Here is a 23,538-nt window from a genome sequence, read left to right as displayed (position 1 = left end):
ATTTCTGTGCAATTTAACTGATCTTATAATATCTAGCAAAGGAACGTTATACCGAGGCAAAAATTCTATACTGCAGGTTATACATGTAACACTAGCCTATAAAATCTTATGTGTTCAGTCTTCTGCTTGTTCTTTTAACAACTTTCACCTCGGGATTCAAATCTAAAATATTTATTCTCTCCTTTTCGAATTCTCAAAATGATGTTACAAAGATACTGTTTGATAAAATTATCCTAATTAAAATTGGTTGTGGACACATTTGAATGGTTTGAAGAAGTTCAAGGACTTGAATCTTTGCTTCTTCTTCTTGTTTCTCTCTTTCATTCTTTTTTTTTTCAAAATTTTTTTTTTAATGACTTGGCAGTTTTCCGTGAATTTCCTCTTGTCAACTGAAACTGATATCTAGTACCAGCTATTAGGAAGACGTCGAAAGCAAGATGGATAGTCTGTCTATCATCAACATCGACAGACGCACACACGGTTTTAAGGAACCTTTGGAGTAATCTTCTAATCGCTTGGCATTTGAATTTGAGTTATTGTCAATAATATGAGATCAAGGAATTTTTTTGTTTATTATGGAAATTTATGTTCAATTGCTCTTTGCATGCGACAAATATTCTGGATTTGTTCTAGAGACAGCATTATATTGAAGAATGCAGTCAAATATATCTCTTTTTTTTCTCTCTCTTTTTGCTGCTTTTCTTATCAAATTCCTGTAAAAAAATGGAAAGAATACTTGCCACAAGGAAACAATTAAAAAAGAGAGAGAAATTGGATGCAGATCACAACTTTATGCGGGAATGCATTTCCACTATGTGAATGGTGGTTACATTTTTTTTTACAGAAATAATCAAATACAATACCGTCACAGTATATGATGCAAAGGAAAAGTATCAAAATGGTCATAAAACTTTGAAACTAAACCATGTAATGATCAGTTCCTATTGCTGTTGCTGCTGGTGTCGCTGTAAGTTAATTAACTTGTAATATGGTCCATCCTTGTTCTCTAGGAGGGAAGAATGAGTCCCTTGCTCTATTATTTTCCCATCTTGTATAACAGAGATTTGATCTGCATTCTTGATTGTCGATAGTCGATGAGCAACCATTACTGTGGTCCTATTCTTCATCAACCTGTCTAAAGCTGCTTGTACCACCCTCTCTGACTCGACATCGAGGGCACTGGTGGCTTCATCCAACAGAAGGATTGAAGGGTTTTTCAGAACAGCTCGAGCAATTGCCACTCTTTGCTTCTGGCCTCCAGATAGCTGAACCCCTCTCTCTCCAACCTTGGTTGAGTAGCCTTCAGGAAGTGCGCTGATAAAGCTATGTGCATTGGCAAATTTTGCTGCTTCAATCACTTCACTTTCTGGGGCTCCCTCTTTACCATATACAATGTTTTCATATATAGATGTAGCAAAGAGAGCAGGTTCTTGTTGGACCAGGCCAATGTGCTTTCTGAGAGACTTTAATCTTATTTTCTTGACATCTTTGCCTGAAAAGTTCATTGAGAATGGCAACCCAAAATGTGAATAGCTGCTTCTCGACTTGTTTTGATTCAAAAAATTTTTGAGTTCTCCTAGATAAGATGGTATGATCTTGTGCAATTAATAAAGAAATAAAAAGAAACTTTTTGGAACAAAACATCTGTTCTTTTCTAGGCTTCAAAATGCAAAACCACAGCTTGTTTCTCAGTATAGCATTAAGCTTTATATTTTTCCACTGGGATATCATGTTGGACTAGAAGTCATATATTTCCAGAATGACTGTTATAAAACTTTTCATAAAATGAACTCACCATCAATCATCACTTTTCCAGATGTAGGATCATAAAATCGCAGTGTGAGCGCAAGAACAGAGCTTTTACCAGAACCACTTTGCCCAACTAAGGCCATACTTCTGCCTGGGGATACTCTCAGATTGAAATCCTTGAAAATTAACACATCTGGCCTTGAAGGATAACTAAAATCGATATTCTTTAGCTCAATCATACCCTCTATCTTTGTTACATCTTCTCCAACATCACCTAAAATCTCAGTCCTCCGATCCAGAACTTCAATTACTGATGCCACCATTTGATTTCCCTTAAGTAGGTCTGGTGCCATAGCAAGAATCTCACCCATGGCCAAGGCCGTGACAATCAAAACCATAAATGACTTCATTACTGATTTAAAGCTTGCAAGTCCCTTGCCCATCAATTCAGAACCATACCTGCACATTATTTGGAAAGACTAAGCACCCCTAAGTGTTAAGAATGTATATTTTACAACAAAAGCATTCTTATTTAGTGCCCAAAAAGTATAAATTTAAAAGATACTTATATCTCCTATATTAGCATCTATTATTGGTTGAAGGATTGTTTTTATCAAATTCCGAGAAGCTTTTAGCAAATTTAACCAAGCAACATACCATAAAGCAAGGGCATAGGAGGAAAAGATGAAAAACTGAGAGACTCCATAAAGAATCCCAGCAATCTGACCACGCCTAAATGAACGCCTTGAAGGTTCAACCAACTCATGACCATAAAGATCAATCACCTTCTCCTCAGAGCAGAATGCTGCAACAGTTCGGATGTTGCTAACTGCCTCGCCTGCAAGCATGTTGGCTTTGAGGTAGGCTTTGTTCAAATCACCACCATAGCCTTTCATAAATAGTTTCTGGAATAAAGGAAAAGTAACCCGTGAAATGATATAATAGGATTTTCTATAACTAGTACTAAAATGAGGAAGGAGCATCAACCTCGCTGATGTGGCCGCTAACAATCAATGGATATGTTGCCATGACGACAAGAGTAAGCCTCCAGTTCAAGATGAAAGCAATGATGAATGCCGTGACAGCCAAACCTACATTCTGTAAGAGAATTGTGGAGCGATCAACCACCACAGTTCGTAGCAAAGTTGCATCACTCTCCAACCGTGAAGCTAGCATAGAACTTGTATTGTCCATGTCATCAAACCATCCAATCTCATTTCTCAAAATAGCTGTAAGCAGACAGACAAATGACTCAATCTCTCTCCTCTCTAAAGGAAAAACACAAGGAGTGAACGTGTTATAGCTGCTATGTCCTATACTGATTCACTAAAAGGTGAATTTTTTCTCAAATTGGTCATTACAACAGAAGCAACCACTTTCAATATCCAAAATGAAATTTTGAAAAGAATTCTAGTTAACACTATCCCATTATGGACCAAATCAGATTTGCAATAACACAAAATTCAGAGTCATGGCATCACCATTATCTTTGTCATCCTTTCATTAGAAGCTAGTTGGTTTTCCCTTTTTTTTTTAAGAAAAATGTTTCTTGAACAATAAACTGTCAAATGGAACATTTAAGTTAAACATTAATGAAATTATCCAAGTCTGATAAAGCATAATATAAATAGAAGAAGAAAAAATTGCATCTGATAATATACAGAGTCTCATGCTTACCAGAGAACATTTTTTCTCGCACTCTTAGAGTCAAACGCTCTCCCATGATTCCAAAACAAAGATGTGTAATGGAATGAAAAATGACAGTTATTACAGCACCGCCACAGAAGAGGAAAGCAATCTTCTTAACTTCATGGCGTGTTGTGTCCCAATCCATATAGTAAGATACAAGAGCCTGAGTTACTCCAAGGGCAAAAAGAGGCATCTGAGCCCCGCAAATAAATGCACAAACAGTGCCAACAAATCCATAAATCCAGTCAGGTTTAACCATGGAATATAGTCTTCCTGAAGAAATATGACGTGATTCAACAATATCTGGTACATCAGCACCGATGCAGCTTATAGATTTATCAGAACGAAAACTTGCCCCAAGACTTCTTGTTGTTGTGCGGGATAATTCGCGTGAATACCTAATGCTACCTTCACGTGAGTACCTAATGCTGTAATAAAAAAATAAAGAAAAGATTACAGAGACAAGGTCAGTACAGAGATCAGCATGATGTGTTATCTATCAGGAATATCAAAGGCATTGATCAAATGAAGAAACTCAATCTATAGTTGAGTAGTTCTAAACCAAAGGAAATTCCAGGAAGCCAATTTGCCAAGCAAAAGAACTCAAACATATATATATATCTTAGTTTTTGGTCTAGGAAGAGTGATAGCAAAGCATTTGCATGCAACAAAAACATGTGATGGTGTTGTAGAAGCTCAGTAGCAAAGTGGTAGGGCGACTAGTTCAAGGTTCATATCCTATTTGGGGCATTTGATTTATAAAGAGTTAATTAATTAAAACAGAGACTCATTTCATTGAAACTGTCTGAAGAAGTAACACAAAAACAACTATTCTTAACTACCAGGACAAGATAATAGCATGATCCAACTAATTTACTTAACACTTGGTAAATAGAAATGCATGTAACGATAAGAGGAAAATCCGCACCACAGCTAGGCTAATGGTTAAAAATTTACTTGGAGAACCAGAAACAGCATAGCATGAAATACTGTTACCTCAGAGGTCGCCCCAGGTGAGCTCCATGTGAAGGTAGGCGAAGCAAGGAAGATGCTTCCTGGAGTTGAACAAGAGATGCATATGCCCCATTTGGTTTTGAAATAAGCTCTTCATGGCTTCCAGTTTCTACTATTCTGCTATTTTGAACAACAGCTATAATATCAGCATTTCTTATGGTAGAAAGACGATGAGCCACTACCACAGTTGTTCGTCCGACCATCACACGGTCAAGAGCCTCCTGCACACTCTTCTCTGATTCGGCATCAAGTGCGCTAGTAGCTTCATCCAATAAAAGTACTGAAGGGTTCTTCACTATTGCACGTGAAATTGCAATCCTTTGTTTCTGCCCACCAGATAATTGTACTCCTCTCTCACCTACCTGTTAGCAAGTATGAAGTTACTGCTTCTGAAAACGGCAACCAATATATGGTTGTGCTTCATACGTGGAGCTTTCATGATTTATGAATCTTCTTTCAAACTATCTTTCTTTACTTACACATGCAATTTCTCTTGAGGAGATTGTCATATTTGAAGTGCCTGTTAGAAGACAAAAACTATGCCTTCTGCCACGGAAAGAATGCAAGACAAATCATAAGGGCCTAAAAACTTCACTAGTCATCTTTTGGGCTCAGTTATGTCCTGCTATCGTAAAGATAGTCAATAGTTCTGTTCATGGAAAGCCTGTTAAAAGGCATCCACTACATAAATTAGCTCTTTGACCAGTAGAAGATGCATCTAAACATGTCTTGTATTACAGAAATTTGTGTTTTTGTATGCAACATTAGCTTCCAAAACAATTCAACTGTAGTACCTGAGTTTCAAGTCTATCAGGAAGGTTATTGATGAAGGTCATTGCCTCTGAAAGTTTTACAGCACGCGTTATTTCCTCAAGGGTAGCATCACCTTTGCCATAGAGAATGTTTTCCCTGATTGTTGTAGCAAAGAGGGCAGGCTCTTGATTTACCAACCCAATTTGCTTCCTAAGCCACTTCAGATCTAGATCCTTGATATCAGATCCATCTAATAGTATTTGTCCAGAGAGGGGATCATAGAAGCGTTCAATTAATGATACAACTGTGCTCTTCCCTGATCCACTGCCTCCAACAAGTGCTACAATCTTTCCAGAAGGAATATCGAGACAGAGCTTGTCAAAGATCAGAACATCTGGACGAGATGGATAACTAAAAGACACATCCTTGAATTGGATGTGTCCATCTACTTTGTCCAGTTTCCTTCCATTCTTGGAGCTGGTATTGGTGACAGTGTTTCTTTCAATCATCTCAAAAATGGGATATGCAGCTGACTTAGCCCGGATAAATGCTGTAATATCTGGTGCTGCTTGCCCCAGTGACCTGAGTTGAACCAAAAGCTAAATAATGGTACTTTCTTATGCTGGTTACCATCCAGTAATGTAGGATTACCAGAACTATTTAAGCAAATTGCAGCAAGACATTTAGGTTAGATAAACTATACCAGACAAGACAATTACCATTACATTAAATTTTCTACAGCATAGTTGTCTAGAGTAGCAATAAAATATTAAAAACTGTCATAAGCCACCAAGAAGTTAAAAGAAATCTCTCTTAGCAGATTATGATTTCATGCCTCTGCAACACTTGATATGAGAACCAGAAATGGATTCTATAACTCTTCAAGCATCGGAGCAACTTGATTTTAGTACACTGATAATGCAACAGAATAATGAAAACTTATGGAGGTCCAGAAAAAGGAAATTCATATGCATTCTTTCTGTTACCAGAACAGGGTAGCACCACAAGAATTCAAATTCTTTGGCAAGTTAGCAGTGTCTTTACTTTACAAGTTAAATCAACAGTAAACTGTGCTAAAGTCTCATATAGACATTTGGCAAGAAAATTAGAAAGAAGGAATTTCTACTAGTATACACTACAAGTTATTTTTTTATTATGATAAAAATATTTTTGACTTATCATGAAGTGTAAGAGAGGAAAAACAAATAAAGAATGAAAAGATCCCAGCCTTCACCCAATGTGGTATGTGATCAATTTTATGCGCTCCAATGCCTTATTATCTGTCTACGTTGGAGACTAAGACAAAAGTACCCACAGCATCATGTCATTTAAAGAATTATATTATACTTAATTGTGTGGCTTCAATTTATTTATTCACAGAGAGAGAGAGAGAGAACTTACAGGCCAGCAATAACCACATTGAGCATAGTGGTGAAAGAGTCTCCTCCATTAGCAATATTCTTGTGAACTACAATGCTAGTGAACCAAACTAACAACGACCATGACAGGAAAAGCACACAGTGCAAAGTGCCCAGTCCCAAGCCCTTGGCTAGTCCAGCTTTCCGTCCATAAGTGTAAGTGTTCAACAGTGCTCCTCTATAAGATTTCACTGCTTTATCTTCTCCTGCAAACGCTTGAACAGTCCTCACATTTGCAATCACCTGCAACCATAGATACAACAGATCAATCAGTCACCACTTCCTTATAGGAGGTAAGGTACAATTTTCCAACCAAAGATAAAAGCAAATAAAAAAACGTCATCAATCCATTATTATTCAGGAATTTTGTTAAACATCTACTGATCATTCTCGACAATTTAGGCTAACCATCAGGTAGACTGAGTGGTATCCCAATACCAATAGCACTAAGCCATTAAAACTTTGGTAACCACTTGCAGTACGTGATCGGTCTTATATATTTCAATATCATATGAAATGTTTGATCCTGACTTTTCTTTCAACTCCACTAACAGTTTTTTTTTTCTCTACCTGAAATGGGATCTTATCATCTTCTCCGATTTCCACCAGAAACTTCCAGTATTTGCTTTAAAGCTCATTTGGGTCCTAATTTTAGTATCAAAAAGTAAATTCATGCACAGGAATAGCTATAGGTTAGGAGAAAAAAACGACCTCCTCGGCGATTTCACCAGCTTTAACGTAGGATTTGCGCACCCTGGCAATAAGCCCAGTTGCCACATAGGCATAGACACCGCCAGCAAGAGCAATCAATGGAACAATGGAGAGCGTCACAAGACTGATCTGCCATACCCTGATGAACCCAATTGCAAATCCCGCGAAGAAACGGCTTATATAATGCATGAAGTTTCCTACCTGCAACACCATCCATTTGAACAAACCCGCCAAAAGTAGCCGTTAGGGTTTCAAAGTTCAGGTACAAGTAATCTTTCAATTTCAGGCAAGCTAATGATGGGTTAATCATTAATGCAGGAGCAAAAATGATTCAAAAAAAAGTATTTTTAGCCTATTTTTATCTAATTCATGCGGGTTTTCTTTTAATGCAAGAGGAAAGCAAAAATGACAAATAATGGTTTTTAGTGTAAGGGTCTAATGAGTGGCCACTCATTAAAAAGAAAAGTAGTTCAGGTGTTAAATTTTTTTAAAAATTAAAACTAATTAAAAAAATGTATGGACTTCAAATCGAACTTTATTTTCTCGTAAATGTATAGATTTAAAATTAATTAAAATTTGTCACTTCAACTTTATTTTCTTGTAAATTTTCTACTTCAACTTTATTTTTCTCTTAAAAAAAAGATCGTATAGACTCAGTTTTTTAAACAAATTAAAGGCGATATATTCAAAATCGAACCACTACATCCACAATTAAAGCCCATATCAAAAAGTAGAAAACAAACACAAATACTGCAACTATTTTTGGATAATGGCATAATAGGAGTAAATTTTATTCAATGAATTGTACACACTTCCTAAAGAAGTGCACACAGTTGGACCACTGTGGGTTTCATGTTAAAGGCTAAACTACCCCATTCTTTGGGCTACCCATTTTTTTCTCATAAATTCTTTTGGGAATGGAATTGATGATGACCATGTGCATTCCTTGACATGTACTTAAACTTCAGCTGCCCAACCCAATAGAATAATGAAATTGGAAGAACACCATTAATTTATTCAGGGACATTGATTGTGGGCCCTCATAGCTCAGTGTACTTAACGGCCCAACTTAAGAACCATGGGCCAGGGTGATCTTTTTACCTGGCCTCAAATTGATTTGAAATGAAATGTCAACTTATTTGATCTTTAATTTTTTAAAAAAAAAATAAAATTACTCAATCCGATTTCTTCGAATAACTGTTTGAATATGTGGTATAAATTTAGCAAATTCATCCTTTTTTCTTTGAAACCAAATTTGGCATTGTGCCTTAGAAGAGGGGGTTAAAATATATACTAAAGAAACAAAACAAACATTAAGTATAGTTTATATTTTGTTTATCATCAATACTTGTGCGATCACTGTTTAGAGGATAAGGCATGATAATTGAAAATTTTTACAATAGAATGATGTAATTAAAATTTTTCTAAAACTTAGAGAGAGATATTTGTAATTATCACAAATTTTAGGGACAGTAAACATAATTAACCCGAAATGAAAAGTTGAATGCCATAACTCGTACTAATTGGTAATTAGATCTCTTAATCATTTTAGGTTACACTTGAAGCATATTCAAGAATTGAGGAACATGGAGGATCCTAATGGAACGGTTTCAAATTGCCTAAATTAAAATGTACAAACTCCAAATAGAAGGGTGATGAGTCCAATGGCAACAAAGGAAAGTTTTTTTTTTTTTTATAAAAAAAAAGCCTTCTATTTTGATTTGGAAAAAAAAATGAATCTGCATAACAAAGACATTTGGCTTGAATCCCTTCCAATTGTGTTAAAAAAAAAAAAAAAAAAAACCAATGCCAAACCTCAAAAAGGGAATCAACATAAATTAAAAAGGCTAATCAAACTTGTGTTTAGAACCAAATAAATGTCAAAACAGTTGCAATAAATTTTCTCTCATGAATTCTCTTTCATGCCAGCCACCATTTTAGTTGACCAGCTGGTAGCATAAAAATAATATAAAATTAAACATCCCTTTTCAGAATATATCAGAAAATACAATTACAGTGCAGGGCAGCATTGACATTTCCTTTAAAAATAAATGTGGTGAGCAGTGGCAAACTTTATTGAATTGGTATTTAATTTGATTGAGAAGAAAAAAAAAATTTAATTCTCACCTTCTCAGAAATAGCATCTTGAACAACAATAATGTCACTAGTAATTGCTGAAATAACTTCACCAGTTGAAGCTTCAGTGTCAAAAAGACTAATGTCTTGATTCAGCATAGCCCTTAAATATGCCATTCTCATTTTTGCTGCTTGTCTTTCTCCAGTATGCATCCAACAAGCCACCTCTGAATATCAAAAGAGAAATGATTTTAGGTTTTTAGCATCTTTTTTTAAACTGTATAATTTCCAAGGCAAAATTTATCAAGCCTATTGCAGTAAAAGTACTAGTGGTAAATAAAAATGTACCTGTCCATGATGAAAATAGTATAACCACACTAAGGTATACAAAATCCAAGGAATACTGCAGAACAAGTTGAAACCAATCTTAATTAATAAATTTACGAGAAAACATACATTAAAAAAAAGTTTAAAAAATCATGTCAATTCCCTTCTTCACATGGTTGTAATTTGTTTTTTAATTGTTATTTCCATAAATAAATAAAAAAAGAGGGCTCCAAAAAGTTCTGGCTTTGAATTAATAAGGAGATGCAGGTATACCAGAATTACATTAAGCAAAAATGGCGCTCAAAACCGTCTAACATAAATTTACTCCCAAAATATAGTAAAAACTGCAACTGGGGTTTCGGGAACCACTATTCTTGGATAGGAAATTAAAAAAACTTGTCCAAAAAAAAAGATTTTTTTTTTTTTGTTTTTTGGAAAATGCCAACTTTAATTCCAAGTGTGCAAGTAGAAATTTTGTGAACCTTTCATACCTTGCCAACTTTATGAGATGCTTCAGCAGGAAAAAGATAAGCCAAACCAATGATATCTATCATTTTTCCAAAGAAAATAAAGAAAACGGGCACCGAAGCCCCATGTACACAAGCACCAATTGCTCCCACGAACATCAAAAAATAGTCGTAAGCATCGGCAAACTTAAACAGTTTGATCAGCGGAATTTTCCGGGGTTTCTTCCTTTCTTGTTCCTCGTTCTTCATCTCTTCTTTGGAATCCTCATTGCCGGAAAATGAACCTTGCTGCTCATTACTCATTTTTTGGCTCACAAAAACAAATTTCAAGAAAAGGGCTGTATGTGTCAAGTTTTGGACTTTATATGTGTGAAAAGCAAGACGTGGGAAGCCAAAGAAGAGTTTTCTTTGTCTGTGAAAAAGGGTAGTTAAAAGTGAGGTTTCGAGGGGTAAAACTCATGGCCTGGCCTCAATGCTGAGGAAGAGTCCTTTAGAGAAGACGAACCAACAAAGTTGATGGGTTTTTAAGGAGGGAAGAGAGAGAGAGGAGGTAAATATACTGCGAAGCTGATGACACAGAAATATAATACTACTAGTGATATTATGGTGATTCAACAACCAGACACTGGCAGCAGGAAAGAATTGTCAGCCGCTTCTCTTGAGATTTTGGGGACGAGTGTTGGGAGAATTTGACTCTTGGTTACCTCATAGTGATTAATGCTGGCTTGCAACTGATGATCGCCTCTTAATTTGAGACCAAATCCAAAAATTATTCAGGACTGCATTTGAATTGAGGGATTTGAGTAACGATTTGAAATCTTTTCAAATTTCTTTGGTTGCTTATTTATTTAGAAGCATTTGGATTTATATATTACTAGTAATTATTCTAATGTTTAAAATGTATTTAAATTATTAGTAAATTATAATTTTAAATGCTTCTTAAACAATTCAAACAACTATAATGATTGGGCGCATTTCAAATCCTTTGTCAAATTCTTTTTCCAAACAAAGCCGTAAATGAATTTCTCACAGCTATTAATTCTACTCAAATAATTTTTCACGGACTATAAAAAACAAAATAACAATAAGTCGGTTGAATTTTTCGACTCGAGTGAATTACTCTCTATAATTTTCATCAAGAGTAACACTCAGCAGATCTTTATATATATGGTCGAGCATTTTCGTGGCATAATCTTAAATTAGACAGCATGTACTTATTTATTTTATGTGACAACACATTTTTTTGGAGATAAACACATGCCCTTAGTCATTATTGTAATTGCGTTTGTTTTTGGAGAAGCTGGGGATTGCCATTTTGCTTCTAAATACTACTAAAAACGAGTAAGTCAAGCCAGACAACGTCTTGGTCTTTTTCACATGTATAATAATGCAGCAAGCAAGCAGACGAAATGAAGCCGAGATATCGGAAATCATGAGATAAAGATTTGAAAATGCCAACAATTAGAGGTTGCGGAGTGATGAATATTGTAGAATGCAGTTGAGAAGTCGAGGGTTGGACATACATTTGTTGGATGCAGACATAAGCTGATGAAAATGACGTGAAGTTGGTTGTGTTGCCCTAAATGCCGAAGGGTGAGGTCTACATCATTTAATGCTCGGTGGTTTCTTCTTCTTTTTCCTAATTTTATCCATCGACCATCCGATCTCTACATTGGATGTCTTGTTTTTTGGATAATTATTGGACGTCCAACTTCCCTTAGTTTTCTCATTGCAAATGACAGCAGAAAGTTGTGGCCATCCTAACAAATCTTTGGCATCTTTGGATCTATCCATATAAATCTTCTTCTTCTTCTTTTTTCAATACGGGTATATTGGCCAATGTTTAGGAATGTGGCAACTTATTTGCCCATACTAATATGTCTTAATGAGGATGAAAGACAAGATTAGCTTGTCTTAGTTCATGAGACAATTAGAGTTGTCAATCACAATTTAATCATGTTGACTCAAATCCGCCCACCAATAATCCGTCCAAACCCACCCATTATTTTTGAATGGGTCTAAATGGGTACCCAATTTAATCTATTTAATTAATAGATAGTAAGTTGGCTCAACTCACCAATTTATACCCATTTAAAAATAATTATATATTTAAAGTCAACTTTTAGTGAGTGTTGAGCAAATAAATTTGAATTTCTTATTAATCGAACAACAATTATATACCGTTATTTCTTGTCAAACAATATGCAAAGAAATTCAAAAAAAAAAAGTAGAATTTTAAGTGACTGATAATGGGTGCCCATTTATTTAAATGGATATAAATGGGTTGACCCAATTATACCAATTGTTCAATTATGACCCATCCAAACCATCCATTTTGACACTTCTAAGGACAATTAGCTCGTTCTCAGTTAAACTGATTATAGATTTTGATTTTAGATAATTAAATTTTGTGATGTTTTCAATTGTTTTTGTATTCTAATTATAGATTTTTTTAATGACAAAAAAAATTAAAATCTATAATCATTTGAAAAGTAACTTTTACTGATTCTGATTATTTTCTATAATCAATTTTTATAATTAAATTTTATAAAATCTAAAACAACCGAGAACAACGCCAATACGAATGAGAGGATTAGTTTGCCTTTCTTCTTTAGGTAAAATTGCAAAATCGACCTCCATGTACACATGCAACTAAGTACTAGTAAGTACCTGACTCAGTGCATTGCCCTGAAAAGCAGAGGGCCACAAATATGATCTTTCAAGATATTGTCAAGCATCATAAATATGTTCTCTCAAGATATTGTCAAACATCATATTTTAGGTCCACACTTCACAGTAAGTTAAAACTCCCATTGGTATTTGCAAATTTGATCGATGGAGCTAAAATTCAAAAACTGGGGACAAAATTATTCAAATGTCACGTTGTACAGTTGGGGACCTATAATCAATTATACTTAGAAGCTTTTGATTAGGATGGCAAATATTGATATTTAAGGATTTTAATCATATAATTCATTCGAACCACAGAAAAGAAAATATCATATCTAATGGTTGACATATAGCAAATTGCTATGCTTACTGCTTGAGCGTTAGTTGTTTGATCTCATTGATTCTCCTTCCCCGTTCAGGGGCGTTAGCACTAGCTACTTACAATTATTTCAATATATATATATATGCACTCCTGCAATAGATGTATACACTAAAATGATCAATGTAACATGTAAAAGTACTACAACAAATTTTATCACTTATTGAGATTTGTGCTGTGCTTCACACTATAATTCTAAAATTATTCCGTCTTCCACAGTTAATCGTGCTGCCTAAAGTGTTACTTAAATGCAGTGCAACTCTTAAAAGTCAAAATATCTATAGAATTTTGATTGCAAAAAAAATTTAATTTGTTGTTACCAGTTACTGCTATGTTTTCTTTTCTAGTAAATTGTGTGTACTCTGTACTTCTTGGCGTACTCCACTTAAAATACGGAAAACAAGAAGACATTCGGTTCGTGGTTCCACTCCTTAATTTGACTTCGTCTCTTCAGCACCTTGTGGCCAACATAAAAGTCAGAAAATTATTTCATTTATTTTATACACACATTCCGTATGGATGAAGTGCTTTTGGGGCTCTTTTTCATAAATTTTACTGCAGTGACTTGTATGAAAAAAATTGTTATTGTAGTAATTTAGTGAATTGCTATTTTTTTAAAATCTAAAAAAAAAAAATCACCCATTGTCAGCACCGACCACCGTCACCATCCTCCTACTCCTCTTCCCTCCTCCCTCTTGGTCACAGTCGAAGCTTCTCTTCATCGGAAGGGGAAGCGTCTAGGGGGAAGGAAATAGAGGGGAACCGGAGAAAGGAGGAGGAAGGAGGAAGGAGGAAGGAGGGGAGGGAAGAAGAGAAAGAGAAAGAAGGAGAAAAGAGAAAGGAGAAGTGACGGGCTTTTGCTATACGTACAAGTTAAAATCTGATTTATATCCGTTTGACTGCAAGTATACAGGTCAAATTAGTAGTTTAGGACATGTATCGGGTCGATCCCACGAGAAAGATTGAACAATTACCGGTGTTACTAAAGCGTCTCTATTATTTAGACTATCAATGAATTATAAGAAATGAAACCCTACTGAACTTATGTAAAATAACAAATGAAAGCTCCTTAAGTTATGGTATCCCTAACTACTCATGCAAGTGCTATATTTGGATCATTGAGTACTACTAACTAGGTTAGTTACGGTATAATTTCCTTATGCATATAAAATCTACTTTCGTAGTGAATCAACTATACTTATAATTAATCCATACCTATTCTCGTGGTTATGAAATTAGCTACAAGTTCATGTCTTCAATGAAATTACATGAAATGAATCACTAAAACCACATAAGTGCACCTCTACCGTCGTGAGTGTACTCCCTATGTTTAGCACTTCTTGAACCAGTGTTAAATCTCAATTTTCATTGCAGAAACAACACCTTAGATAATCACAATCAATGGTACCAGATTAATTATGATTGAAAGAGCTAAAGTACTAAATAACTTGCTCAAATAATAGCAATCAAATAGCCAAATAATAAACACTAACAATCATAGAAAGTCCAACCAAACCCAAGACATAAACTTTAGAAACACATAATAAACATAAAATCCAGAACTTGTATATTAACTAAACTTAGAATCAAGTATAAAAGATAAAGAGTTGGCGAAGAGATAACCCATGTCACATGAGGTTTAACTCCTCCTTCTTCATCCCAATCTTCATCCTAATCTAGCTAATATGCAAGAGTGGATGACCTATACTACTCTATACAAAACTAACCTACACTAAGACAATGGAAGAACTACATTTTTGCACTCTCCAAGCTTTCTCTCGTATGTTTGTCCTTGAATCTTGCAAGTTTTTGACTATATAAAGGTAAAAGGTGGTCAAGGAATGAGGCTTGCACCTCCCTTTTACAGCTGCAAAGTGTTTGTCACATGTCTAGCATTACATGTGACTTATTGGAGGTGAAATCAAGTTGTCCGTGTAAAGAGCAGCCTTTCCTGACCACAATCCGATCAGAAATCCAGCCATAAATCCGGCCAAGTTCCAGCCGGATTGCTACAGTGACCTTTTTGTGCAATTTCTGTTCAAACTTCACTACTGCTCCGATTTTGCCTCAACTTCAATTGAACGTTTCTTGATGATCGAAGGTGAATTAACTCTTGACCAAAACATAAACCTTGTAGCTCTTTGAGTTAGCTTTCCAATGCATCAAGAATCAACTCATTTGGATTTGTGTAGGCTGAGAAATGACTGAAATACCTTTGACTGCTCAATGCCCTGTTTTAGCTTCGACCAATAGAAATTGGCTACTGTAATTTAGCTTTTTGACCTGGAAAACCTTAGAACTGGATTTTGACGTCTTCACCAAAGTTGTAGGTATATCTCTTATCTTCAAATTGGTTCAAGAATCATCTCAATCCGATTACTATACCTCAAGTTATAGCTGAAATACGAAAATGTGTCAAAACTGTCAAAATGCACAAAATACAAGTAAAAAGTGAGAAAAACCTCATTCAATCACTTAAGAACATTTTTTACCAATTATAGTCAAAATGATTCATTTTCTTCCAATAATATAACCAAAGTGACTAAAAATAACATAAAATGTCATTCAATTATTATATAAATTAGTCACTTATCAAGGAGGAGAAAGAGAGAGGAGGAGGGAAGTGGTGATAGTGGTGGTTGATGGTAGTGCGTGATGGTGGTATTGTGTGGCAGGAGATAGTGGTAGCAAATATTTTATTTTTAATTTTCTAATTGTATTTGAGAATGTATGTATACATTAGGTGCTTTTGGGATTGTTTTTGGAGTATTTTACTGTAATATTATAGTTGAATAATTTATTTGTGAAAACAGTCCAATCTAAAGGAAGTGTTTTAATGTATTTAAAAATATAAAAATATAGGAGATTTTACAATCCTTTTAGAGTATCATTCTCTCAAGTTAAATCTATCGTTAAATAGTGAAATAAGTAATTTGCACCGTTATATTATAATAATTTCAATTATTTTAAATTTGAATTAATACCATATTGAGAGATAAAATTGAGGGAATGGTTCTTTAAACGAAACAATACGGGCACTTCGGTACACCCCAAGAGGTAATCTTTTTAATTCAAGGATTTTTTTTTTGCGAAGGTAATTGTAAAATTTTGATAGTAAATCCATTTTTTAATATTTTGATGTACATATTTTGTTGCTTTAGAATATTAAAAAAAATCAATATATAACTTTGAGTTACACGCATAGATATAAGAAATTATGAATAGATAGACACATTAAATTCAAAGTACTTGTTGGAAGTTATGTACATCAGCACCGCTGCGGTCACGGCTGAGATGAGGCAGCCGTGACGGTGGTGCCAGACTCAGTCACGCAAGTTTAATTTTACCACATTTTAGTTTTCGGATCCATTAATGCTTAGCAATAATGTTGACGAAGGATCCTGTATGTATATTTATGCTTTTTTAAAAATATTTATCATTTATCCACCCATAAAAAAAATTTTAATTAGACAAAGGGCTCTAAATTTATCAAAATGGTGATTATTCACGTTCTTCAAAAGTCACTAAAATTCTGGAGTGAGCTATTATTTGTCTAACCAGTACTTCTTTAATTTTTTTTTTGTTCCTGCAATTAATTTTACAGGTAAATATAGACATTAAAAAACTTTGGGATTAATGTTGCAAAAAAGAAATGACAAATGCAAACATCATGTTCGATGCATCTATACTTGCTTACTAAAAATAGGAGTCAAAGATCAGTGTAAGAAATCTTAGAAAACAGTAGAAGTGATCTAATGTCCAAATAATAATGTTTAATTACACACTTCAATTGAGGAAATTCGAGGAATTAGGTGGACATATTAGTAATGGAAAAAAAAAAAAGAAAAGATGGCAAAAAAAGAAACTTTCTTCTTTTCTTTTTTTTTTCTTTCTAAGGAAAATTATGCAGCAACATGTATAGCTTGGTTAATTTAATATTTCTATAGTTGGTGTTGGGTTCGTAACACGTGTTATCCTAACTTTAAGTATGCAAAAGTAGTTGCAGAAAATCACCACATTTATTTATGCTGGACTTGCTCTGAAGATCATTATCTTCTAAGAAGAGGTTGTTCGGCATAAACTGTAGCATTTAATTGTCAAAGGTCAAACTTATCAAAATACTCATGAGAATTAGAGTATGATGATATACTTTTTGACAATTTTGTTTATACAACTATGTTGTAAGGTTTCTCTGAGGGAGGATTGGTTGGGTGATAAGATCAAAGATGGGAGAAATTGTGAGTAGAAAATCTTGAGTTTTAGATCTCACGCTTACATAATAATAATAATAATAATAATAAAGGTGTCTCTCCTAAGATTACTTAAGAGAGAGTTTTCTTCTCTCCTAAATATTGTTAATGAGATTTTTTTTCCTTTTTTCTATTTCTTTGGTTAGATATGAGTTCCTTCTTTCTTTTCTTTTTTTCCAAAATTGGTTGTCATATTTGGGATTCTTTATATCTATTTCCTCATAGCTCATTTCTCATCATTGCATTTGAGTACGAAGCAATTAATTAGTAGCGCTGATGGTTGGAAATATTCATAGTGTTCTATTTAGTATTTGAATATGTTTGGAAATTCATTATGAAATTTTTTATTAATTTTTCAGATCTGTAATATTTGTTGTTCTTCAAATCTATTGTATCTAAATATGTCATGTAATTTTTACCATTGTTATGAAACTGAGTTACTCATGAGTAAGTGGATTCTTCTCGGAACAAGTGGTATTAGAACTTCTGGTTACAAAACTGGCTACTTATGGGTAAGTGGATTTTTTTCAGAGTTGGACCAATGAAAATTCTCTTTTTAGTGGTGGACTAAAGTACCAAGGAGTTTGGCTCCTGTTGAATCAAGTGTGCCATGGGTTTGGCACGGGGTCCAATAGATATTAGGTCAAGGAGCCAAGTGTTGGCGAGAATCCGAAATGTAGTTTGGATGTTGAAAAAAGTGAGTTCATAATTGAAAGAAGGGGTGACTTTAGATGTTAGGGTGAGTTTGTGTTGAGTATTAAAGTGAAATTGGAGAAGAGCTTGTAAACTTGGATTTAATGTGAGGGGTTACTCACGAAGGAAGAGATTTGTTAGGTTCACGAATAAAGAATTATGTCTCACATTAGTTTAAGAGATGAAAAAAGAGCGGTTCAGTAAATAAGGGCTCGAAACCTAATAGCTGAGGTATTTCTGTAATTAAACCAGAGAACTTCAAAAAAAATATATGGCTAGTAGTGCAATTCAAGAAAAACTGTTGATATGAAAAATTGCTAACACTTTCTTCGACCAGAAGAGTAGCTGCAAATTAGAAATTAAAGGCATAATCATCTAACTTTGTCTACGGTAAAACACCTAGGACATAATTGTCTAATCTGCAATCAAATCTTACGGAGGACAAACGCCGAGCTCGTCTTTCCGGACCTTCATTTTGGACCATCTTAGTCTTAGCCCTTTCTTAGTGCATAGATTTTGGACCATCTAAATCTTTCATGGCGATTAATACCATAATTTGGATCGCTCATAATATGAGTTGGGATATAAACCAGGACCACACTAGTTTTACTGCAAATTAATCATTTGTTCAAGAGTATAGTTTGGGATGTATCCCATAGTGCTCAATCATGGGAGCATTATTTTCAATTGATGAAAGAGGAGGAAGGTAAAAAGGGAAAGTGTAGGGTCCTTAAAATTATTTCAATTTTTTAGTTTGTGTTGTTAACTATTAGTCTATATTTAATTCGGAAAGAACATTTATTTGTTTCAAAAAGGACACTAGAAATACTTTTTAGTGTCAATGTCTAGATCTTTCCAGAATTTAATTTTGATGCCAATATACGTGTTTTCAACTCATGAACAAATTTGTAATCTACATATTCTATCAGTGAATGAAATTTTCAATTATAATTTTCTTGTAACCGTACAACTTAGCAATGTATGCATGAGCACAACGATGTTAAAAATTAATGTGATCACTTTCTTTCTGTGTCTTAATTCTTCAATGGGTTTCATACTCTCTATACAGAAAATTCAAATGCATCACGGATTTGAGATGCAAGATATAGCCCAAGTAAAGGGGTAATTCACTTGGTTAAAGCTTCTCCTCCTTGTGTTCATTTTTTAGTCTAAGAATCATGTGTAACACTAGACTTCGTTAAACATGACCCCTTGTCTTGCCATACATATAATTCCTATATATTATGTTTCATCAAGAAAGAAGGAAATCAAGGTATGGATATTTGAAGAAAAATAACTGAGTCCTGATCATTTATAGAAGGGTTAATCACATTTTATCCCCTTAAATAATACCCCATTTCTCAGTTTACCCCCTAACCTTTGATTTTGCTCACTTAACCCCCTTTAGGACAAAATTGCCCTTGCATTATTTTGACTTTTCATTTACCTTATTTTCCTTTCTTTTATTTCTTTTTTTCTTTCTTCTTTATTTAATTCTTTCTCTCTCCCACAAAAATCTTCACCTTAATGATTGAAATTAAAAAAGAGGAATTGCAGATATCTATCTTCTCCTTAAATGATTAAAAAAATATTCAAATCACTTTCCTAAAATATAATATTTTTAGTCTTTCAATTCTTTTAATTTTGGGTTTTCCTCTTTCCTTTCTAGTTTCTCATTTTATTCTCAAGAAAATATCATAAGATGAAATTGTTTTCCTTTCTTTTATTTCTTTTTCTCTTTCTTCTCTCTTTCATCCTTCCCAATAGAAATTCCATTTCAACGAAAATTTTTGTTTTGAGTTTGTAATTGCATATTTCTAGGTGAAGGTTTAAAAAGCATCAAAAACTAATTTTGATTTTTTGTGTGATGCCACATGTCACAAATTTCAATTGATGATTATTAATCAAGTCACAATTTCATCTTAAGATATTTTCTTGGGAATAAAATGAGAAACTAGAAAGGAAAGAGGAAAACCCAAAATTAAAAGAATTGAAAGGCTAAAAAAATTGCATTTTAGGAAAGTAATTTGAATATTCTTTTAATCATTTAAAGAGAAGATAGATCTCTGCAATTCCTCTTTTTTAATTTCAATCATTAAGGTGAAGATTTTTGTGGGAAAGAAGAAGAATTAAATAAAGAAGAAAGAGAAAAAAATAAAAGAAAGGAAAACAAGGTAAATAAAAAGTCAAAATAATGCAAGGGCAATTTTGTCCTAAAGGGGGTTAAGTAAGCAAAATTAAAGGTTAGGGGGCAAACTGAGAAATTGGGTATTCTTTAGGGGGATAAAATGTGATTAACCCTTTATAGAATCATATTAAAGCCATGATGAGTATACTACCAGTATCAATAACTGACACAATTATTACTAAAAGTTGTATAATGTGTGAATTGAAAATAATGAGACGTAGATTAGTCCCTCTCGTATTTACATACTTTGCTATATGTAAACTTCTCACTAAATTTTACTATAGTGCGGCAGTTTAATTAATATTGCACATGAACATTGTTCATCTTCAAGAGAGACTCTGGATAGAGTACTATTTGAAATATTATTTGGAATAATTACTGTAACGCTTTTTGTGATGTGATGTATGTGAGATAAAAAGATGGTTAAAAATATAAAAATATGGGTTGGGAAATATATTTATGATGCAAGCGAAATATTATTTGAAATAATTGGCTATCCAAACACTGTTATTCATGTCAATTTTGGTTTCTGTTGAATATCCAAATGATACAAGTGGAAAAGATCCAACAGTGAGAAACATGTATTTCATTCTTTGCATTCTTAGGGAGGGAAGAGGGGCAATTTTTTATATGGTGCTCAAATCTGTATTGCAGCATCATCAAAGAGGCTAAAACGAAATCACTCTGCACATGATAGATATCCTTCTGCACTTTGAATTATTGATGTAACTAAGTTCTCACAATCTGGTTTAAACCCAAAAATACATCTGTAATAGAATGAGATAATTAAACTCATGAAATAAGATTAAAGTCTCTACGAAGCTTTTTCCTTCTCTTAACACGAAGAAGGGAATACACTTTCAATCTTGTAGCTAATTATGGTCACTGAATGACTCTACTACTATGCTAATTAGAGTTGTTAGCTAGCTTGCTCAGATTTTCCTTTCCATAGATAATTTTTTTTTAAAATTTATCTAACACCATTACTTCTGTATTTAATATACTTCTAACTTCACTAGAGTAACCATTCATGTCGATCACTGCTTACGATTTTCCCTCTTTAGCTTGTAAATATCATCTTTTATTCTTCAATTTCATACACTTTTAACTATTTTGGTCTTTTGTTGATTTTGAATATGTATGAAGTACCAACGTTAAGTAGTTTTACGTATATATGCAGATTGCTAAATATAGACCTTAACAAGCCTTGCAGACAACCGTCCAATGTCCTCCAGAGGCATCAAAAACCAATGCAATATCAGACTCCTCACCTTTTGGTGAATCACCGGATTTTTAGAAAATCGTGAAACTAACTTTAACTCCACAACAACCTTGATCAAGGGGCAAAAGTAGCTAATTAGATTGTCAATCATTTATATCAAAAGAGTAAAAAGTAGCTGTTAATTCAGTTCCTAAAGATAGTATAATGTAGTTGGTTACAAATTTGTGCATAAAATCGATTTGCAAACATTGAAATTTAGACAAGAAATTGAGGTAAGGCATCACAAATTGGTGCAATTTCTTCGTCACAAGCGCAGCCTTCACATGTACTCTCCTCTTCATCAATGTCATCCACAAGCCAACCTCTTTTTCTCTTATGTTGCATGGCACAACAAACGGGCCTTTGGCTCAGAACCAAAGAATTTTTTACCCAAATCATCTTCAGAATCCTTCGCAAATTGTCACGGCAATCTTTCACTCTCCGTTTCTGAATTCTTGATTTCTTCATGGCGCTAAGCAGAGTCATACCTTTCCGCTTTAATTCGTTCCCACCAAAGAGGAAAATTATTCCCAAGGCATAGGCAGCTTCGTCATGGCCTGATTTCGCAGCTTCGTTTAGGCATTCCAATGCCGATTCCAGATTCTTACCTCTAAAATAATCAACCTAAGGAGTTCAAGGTTGAAAGTACAATGTTACCTAAAACTGATTCAAATATTTATAAGACAATGAAAATGAATAATTTCATACGGAACATCATTAGCACATAAGGTTAAAAAAAAAATCATCAGGACACAAGCTGATTTTCCAAAGTTACTAGTCAAGACATAGGATTATGGATTTTTACGAACAAAAGGGCACTGATTGTGTTCGTGTATAGTTAGAAGACTAATTTATGTGACATAACCAGTTTTTTTATTTTTTTATTTTTTTTCCTTTGGTAAGACATTACTAGACTTCTGCTGCATAAACAATTTCACTTCTTTGAAGGCAATCAATCCATGATCTCTTTTGTTTCTTGCTTCTTACGTTCCAAAGAAACCCAAGTTGTCCTAATGTTGATCTAGAATTATAATGTCAAAGACTAAATTGTTCATTCTAGGTTGAATTGAAAGAGCAGAATATTCAAAATTAACAAAAACCACGATGCTTACCACTCCTTTTCGATACAAGGCTTCAGGATTTTTGCTTCGTCTACACTTCTTCAAGAACATGGAAACTTTATGATTTTTACGCCATGGAACGATTGCAAAGTTGTCGAGGGACACACGTTGGTAAATATAGTTTTCTTCCGAAACTTCGGAAAGCACCTTACAACTACAAGATAAGAATCATGATCGATGAATCTCAAAAGAAAATCACATGTAAAAAAAAAAAAAAAATTTGCTCATGTTTGTATCATTAATAGATGAATGTACCATAGTTTTGCCCGGAAAAGATCAGTGGATGAAGAAGCTGCGACAAGTGCAAGAACTTCGGATACCAGCTCTCTCGGAAGGGAGGAGATGGAGGCCATTGTCTGCAAATTTTCTGCGTTGGCCATGTCCAGTTGCCTCCTTTTCTTGGCTGCAGACAATCCCGGTAAGCCCCAAGAGTGAAGTCAAATTTTAGCAACCACTATTTTTCTAATCAAATAACGTTTGGGATTGATCAGGTGTAATATCCTTAATTTCGCATGTTTGTAGATATATTAACACTCTGGTTTCTGGGGGGCTTGCATGGCTTCAAGTTTCAAAATATGGTACAAGTTATATAATGTCGTATCAAGAAAGTAAGCTTCATGAGTTTTGCAATTGATTTCCAAAACAGATTAGGATTAACATTGTCAAATAGGATATGAAATTTTTCTGTTTTACCTATCCGGATTAATTGAGGAATCTTCTACAAATAAAAAAAAAAAGGGGGGAATTTGATGAGGCGGTGGAGTGGGACAAA

At 34.2% G+C, this 23,538-nt stretch overlaps 2 protein-coding genes across 2 annotated transcripts; both read right to left on the bottom strand.

Annotated features, from left to right (window-relative positions):
• Positions 1 to 840: 840 nt before the first annotated feature.
• LOC113779605 (ABC transporter B family member 10-like) lies at positions 841 to 10,710 on the bottom strand. The gene is made up of 12 exons (XM_027325249.1): positions 10,229 to 10,710; positions 9,759 to 9,813; positions 9,462 to 9,637; positions 7,335 to 7,535; positions 6,607 to 6,866; positions 5,247 to 5,787; positions 4,435 to 4,814; positions 3,427 to 3,866; positions 2,737 to 2,978; positions 2,407 to 2,654; positions 1,796 to 2,208; positions 841 to 1,492 (listed from the first exon to the last, which is right to left on the bottom strand). The coding sequence occupies exons 1-12, from the start codon at positions 10,505 to 10,507 to the stop codon at positions 942 to 944; spliced, it is 3,786 nt and encodes a 1,261-aa protein (XP_027181050.1). The 5' UTR covers positions 10,508 to 10,710; the 3' UTR covers positions 841 to 941.
• An 11,151-nt stretch (positions 10,711 to 21,861) lies between these two features.
• LOC113780018 (putative F-box protein At1g67623) lies at positions 21,862 to 23,146 on the bottom strand. Its single transcript, XM_027325838.1, has 3 exons — positions 23,022 to 23,146; positions 22,758 to 22,920; positions 21,862 to 22,269 (listed from the first exon to the last, which is right to left on the bottom strand). The coding sequence occupies exons 1-3, from the start codon at positions 23,144 to 23,146 to the stop codon at positions 21,862 to 21,864; spliced, it is 696 nt and encodes a 231-aa protein (XP_027181639.1).
• Between the last annotated feature and the right edge of the window lie 392 nt (positions 23,147 to 23,538).

This window comes from Coffea eugenioides, chromosome 8 (assembly GCF_003713205.1).
Source record: "Coffea eugenioides isolate CCC68of chromosome 8, Ceug_1.0, whole genome shotgun sequence".
NCBI classification, from domain to species: Eukaryota; Viridiplantae; Streptophyta; class Magnoliopsida; order Gentianales; family Rubiaceae; genus Coffea; species Coffea eugenioides.
Note: the sequence above shows the minus strand (reverse complement) of the source record. Positions and strands in the feature narration are given on the sequence as shown.

Bases quoted from the DNA above. Each gene is read 5' to 3' on its own strand.
- LOC113780018 (XM_027325838.1), bottom strand. From the start codon at position 23,146: ATGGCCAACGCAGAAAATTTGCAGACAATGGCCTCCATCTCCTCCCTT. The intron at 22,921-23,021 runs GTACATTCATCT...CTTATCTTGTAG, and splicing joins CTTTTCCGGGCAAAACTATG to TTGTAAGGTGCTTTCCGAAG. The intron at 22,270-22,757 runs GTAAGCATCGTG...TGAACTCCTTAG, and splicing joins CCTTGTATCGAAAAGGAGTG to GTTGATTATTTTAGAGGTAA.
- LOC113779605 (XM_027325249.1), bottom strand. From the start codon at position 10,507: ATGAGTAATGAGCAGCAAGGTTCATTTTCCGGCAATGAGGATTCCAAA. The intron at 3,867-4,434 runs GTAACAGTATTT...TTTTTATTACAG, and splicing joins CACCTGGGGCGACCTCTGAG to CATTAGGTACTCACGTGAAG. The intron at 1,493-1,795 runs GTGAGTTCATTT...TGAACTTTTCAG, and splicing joins TGGAAAAGTGATGATTGATG to GCAAAGATGTCAAGAAAATA.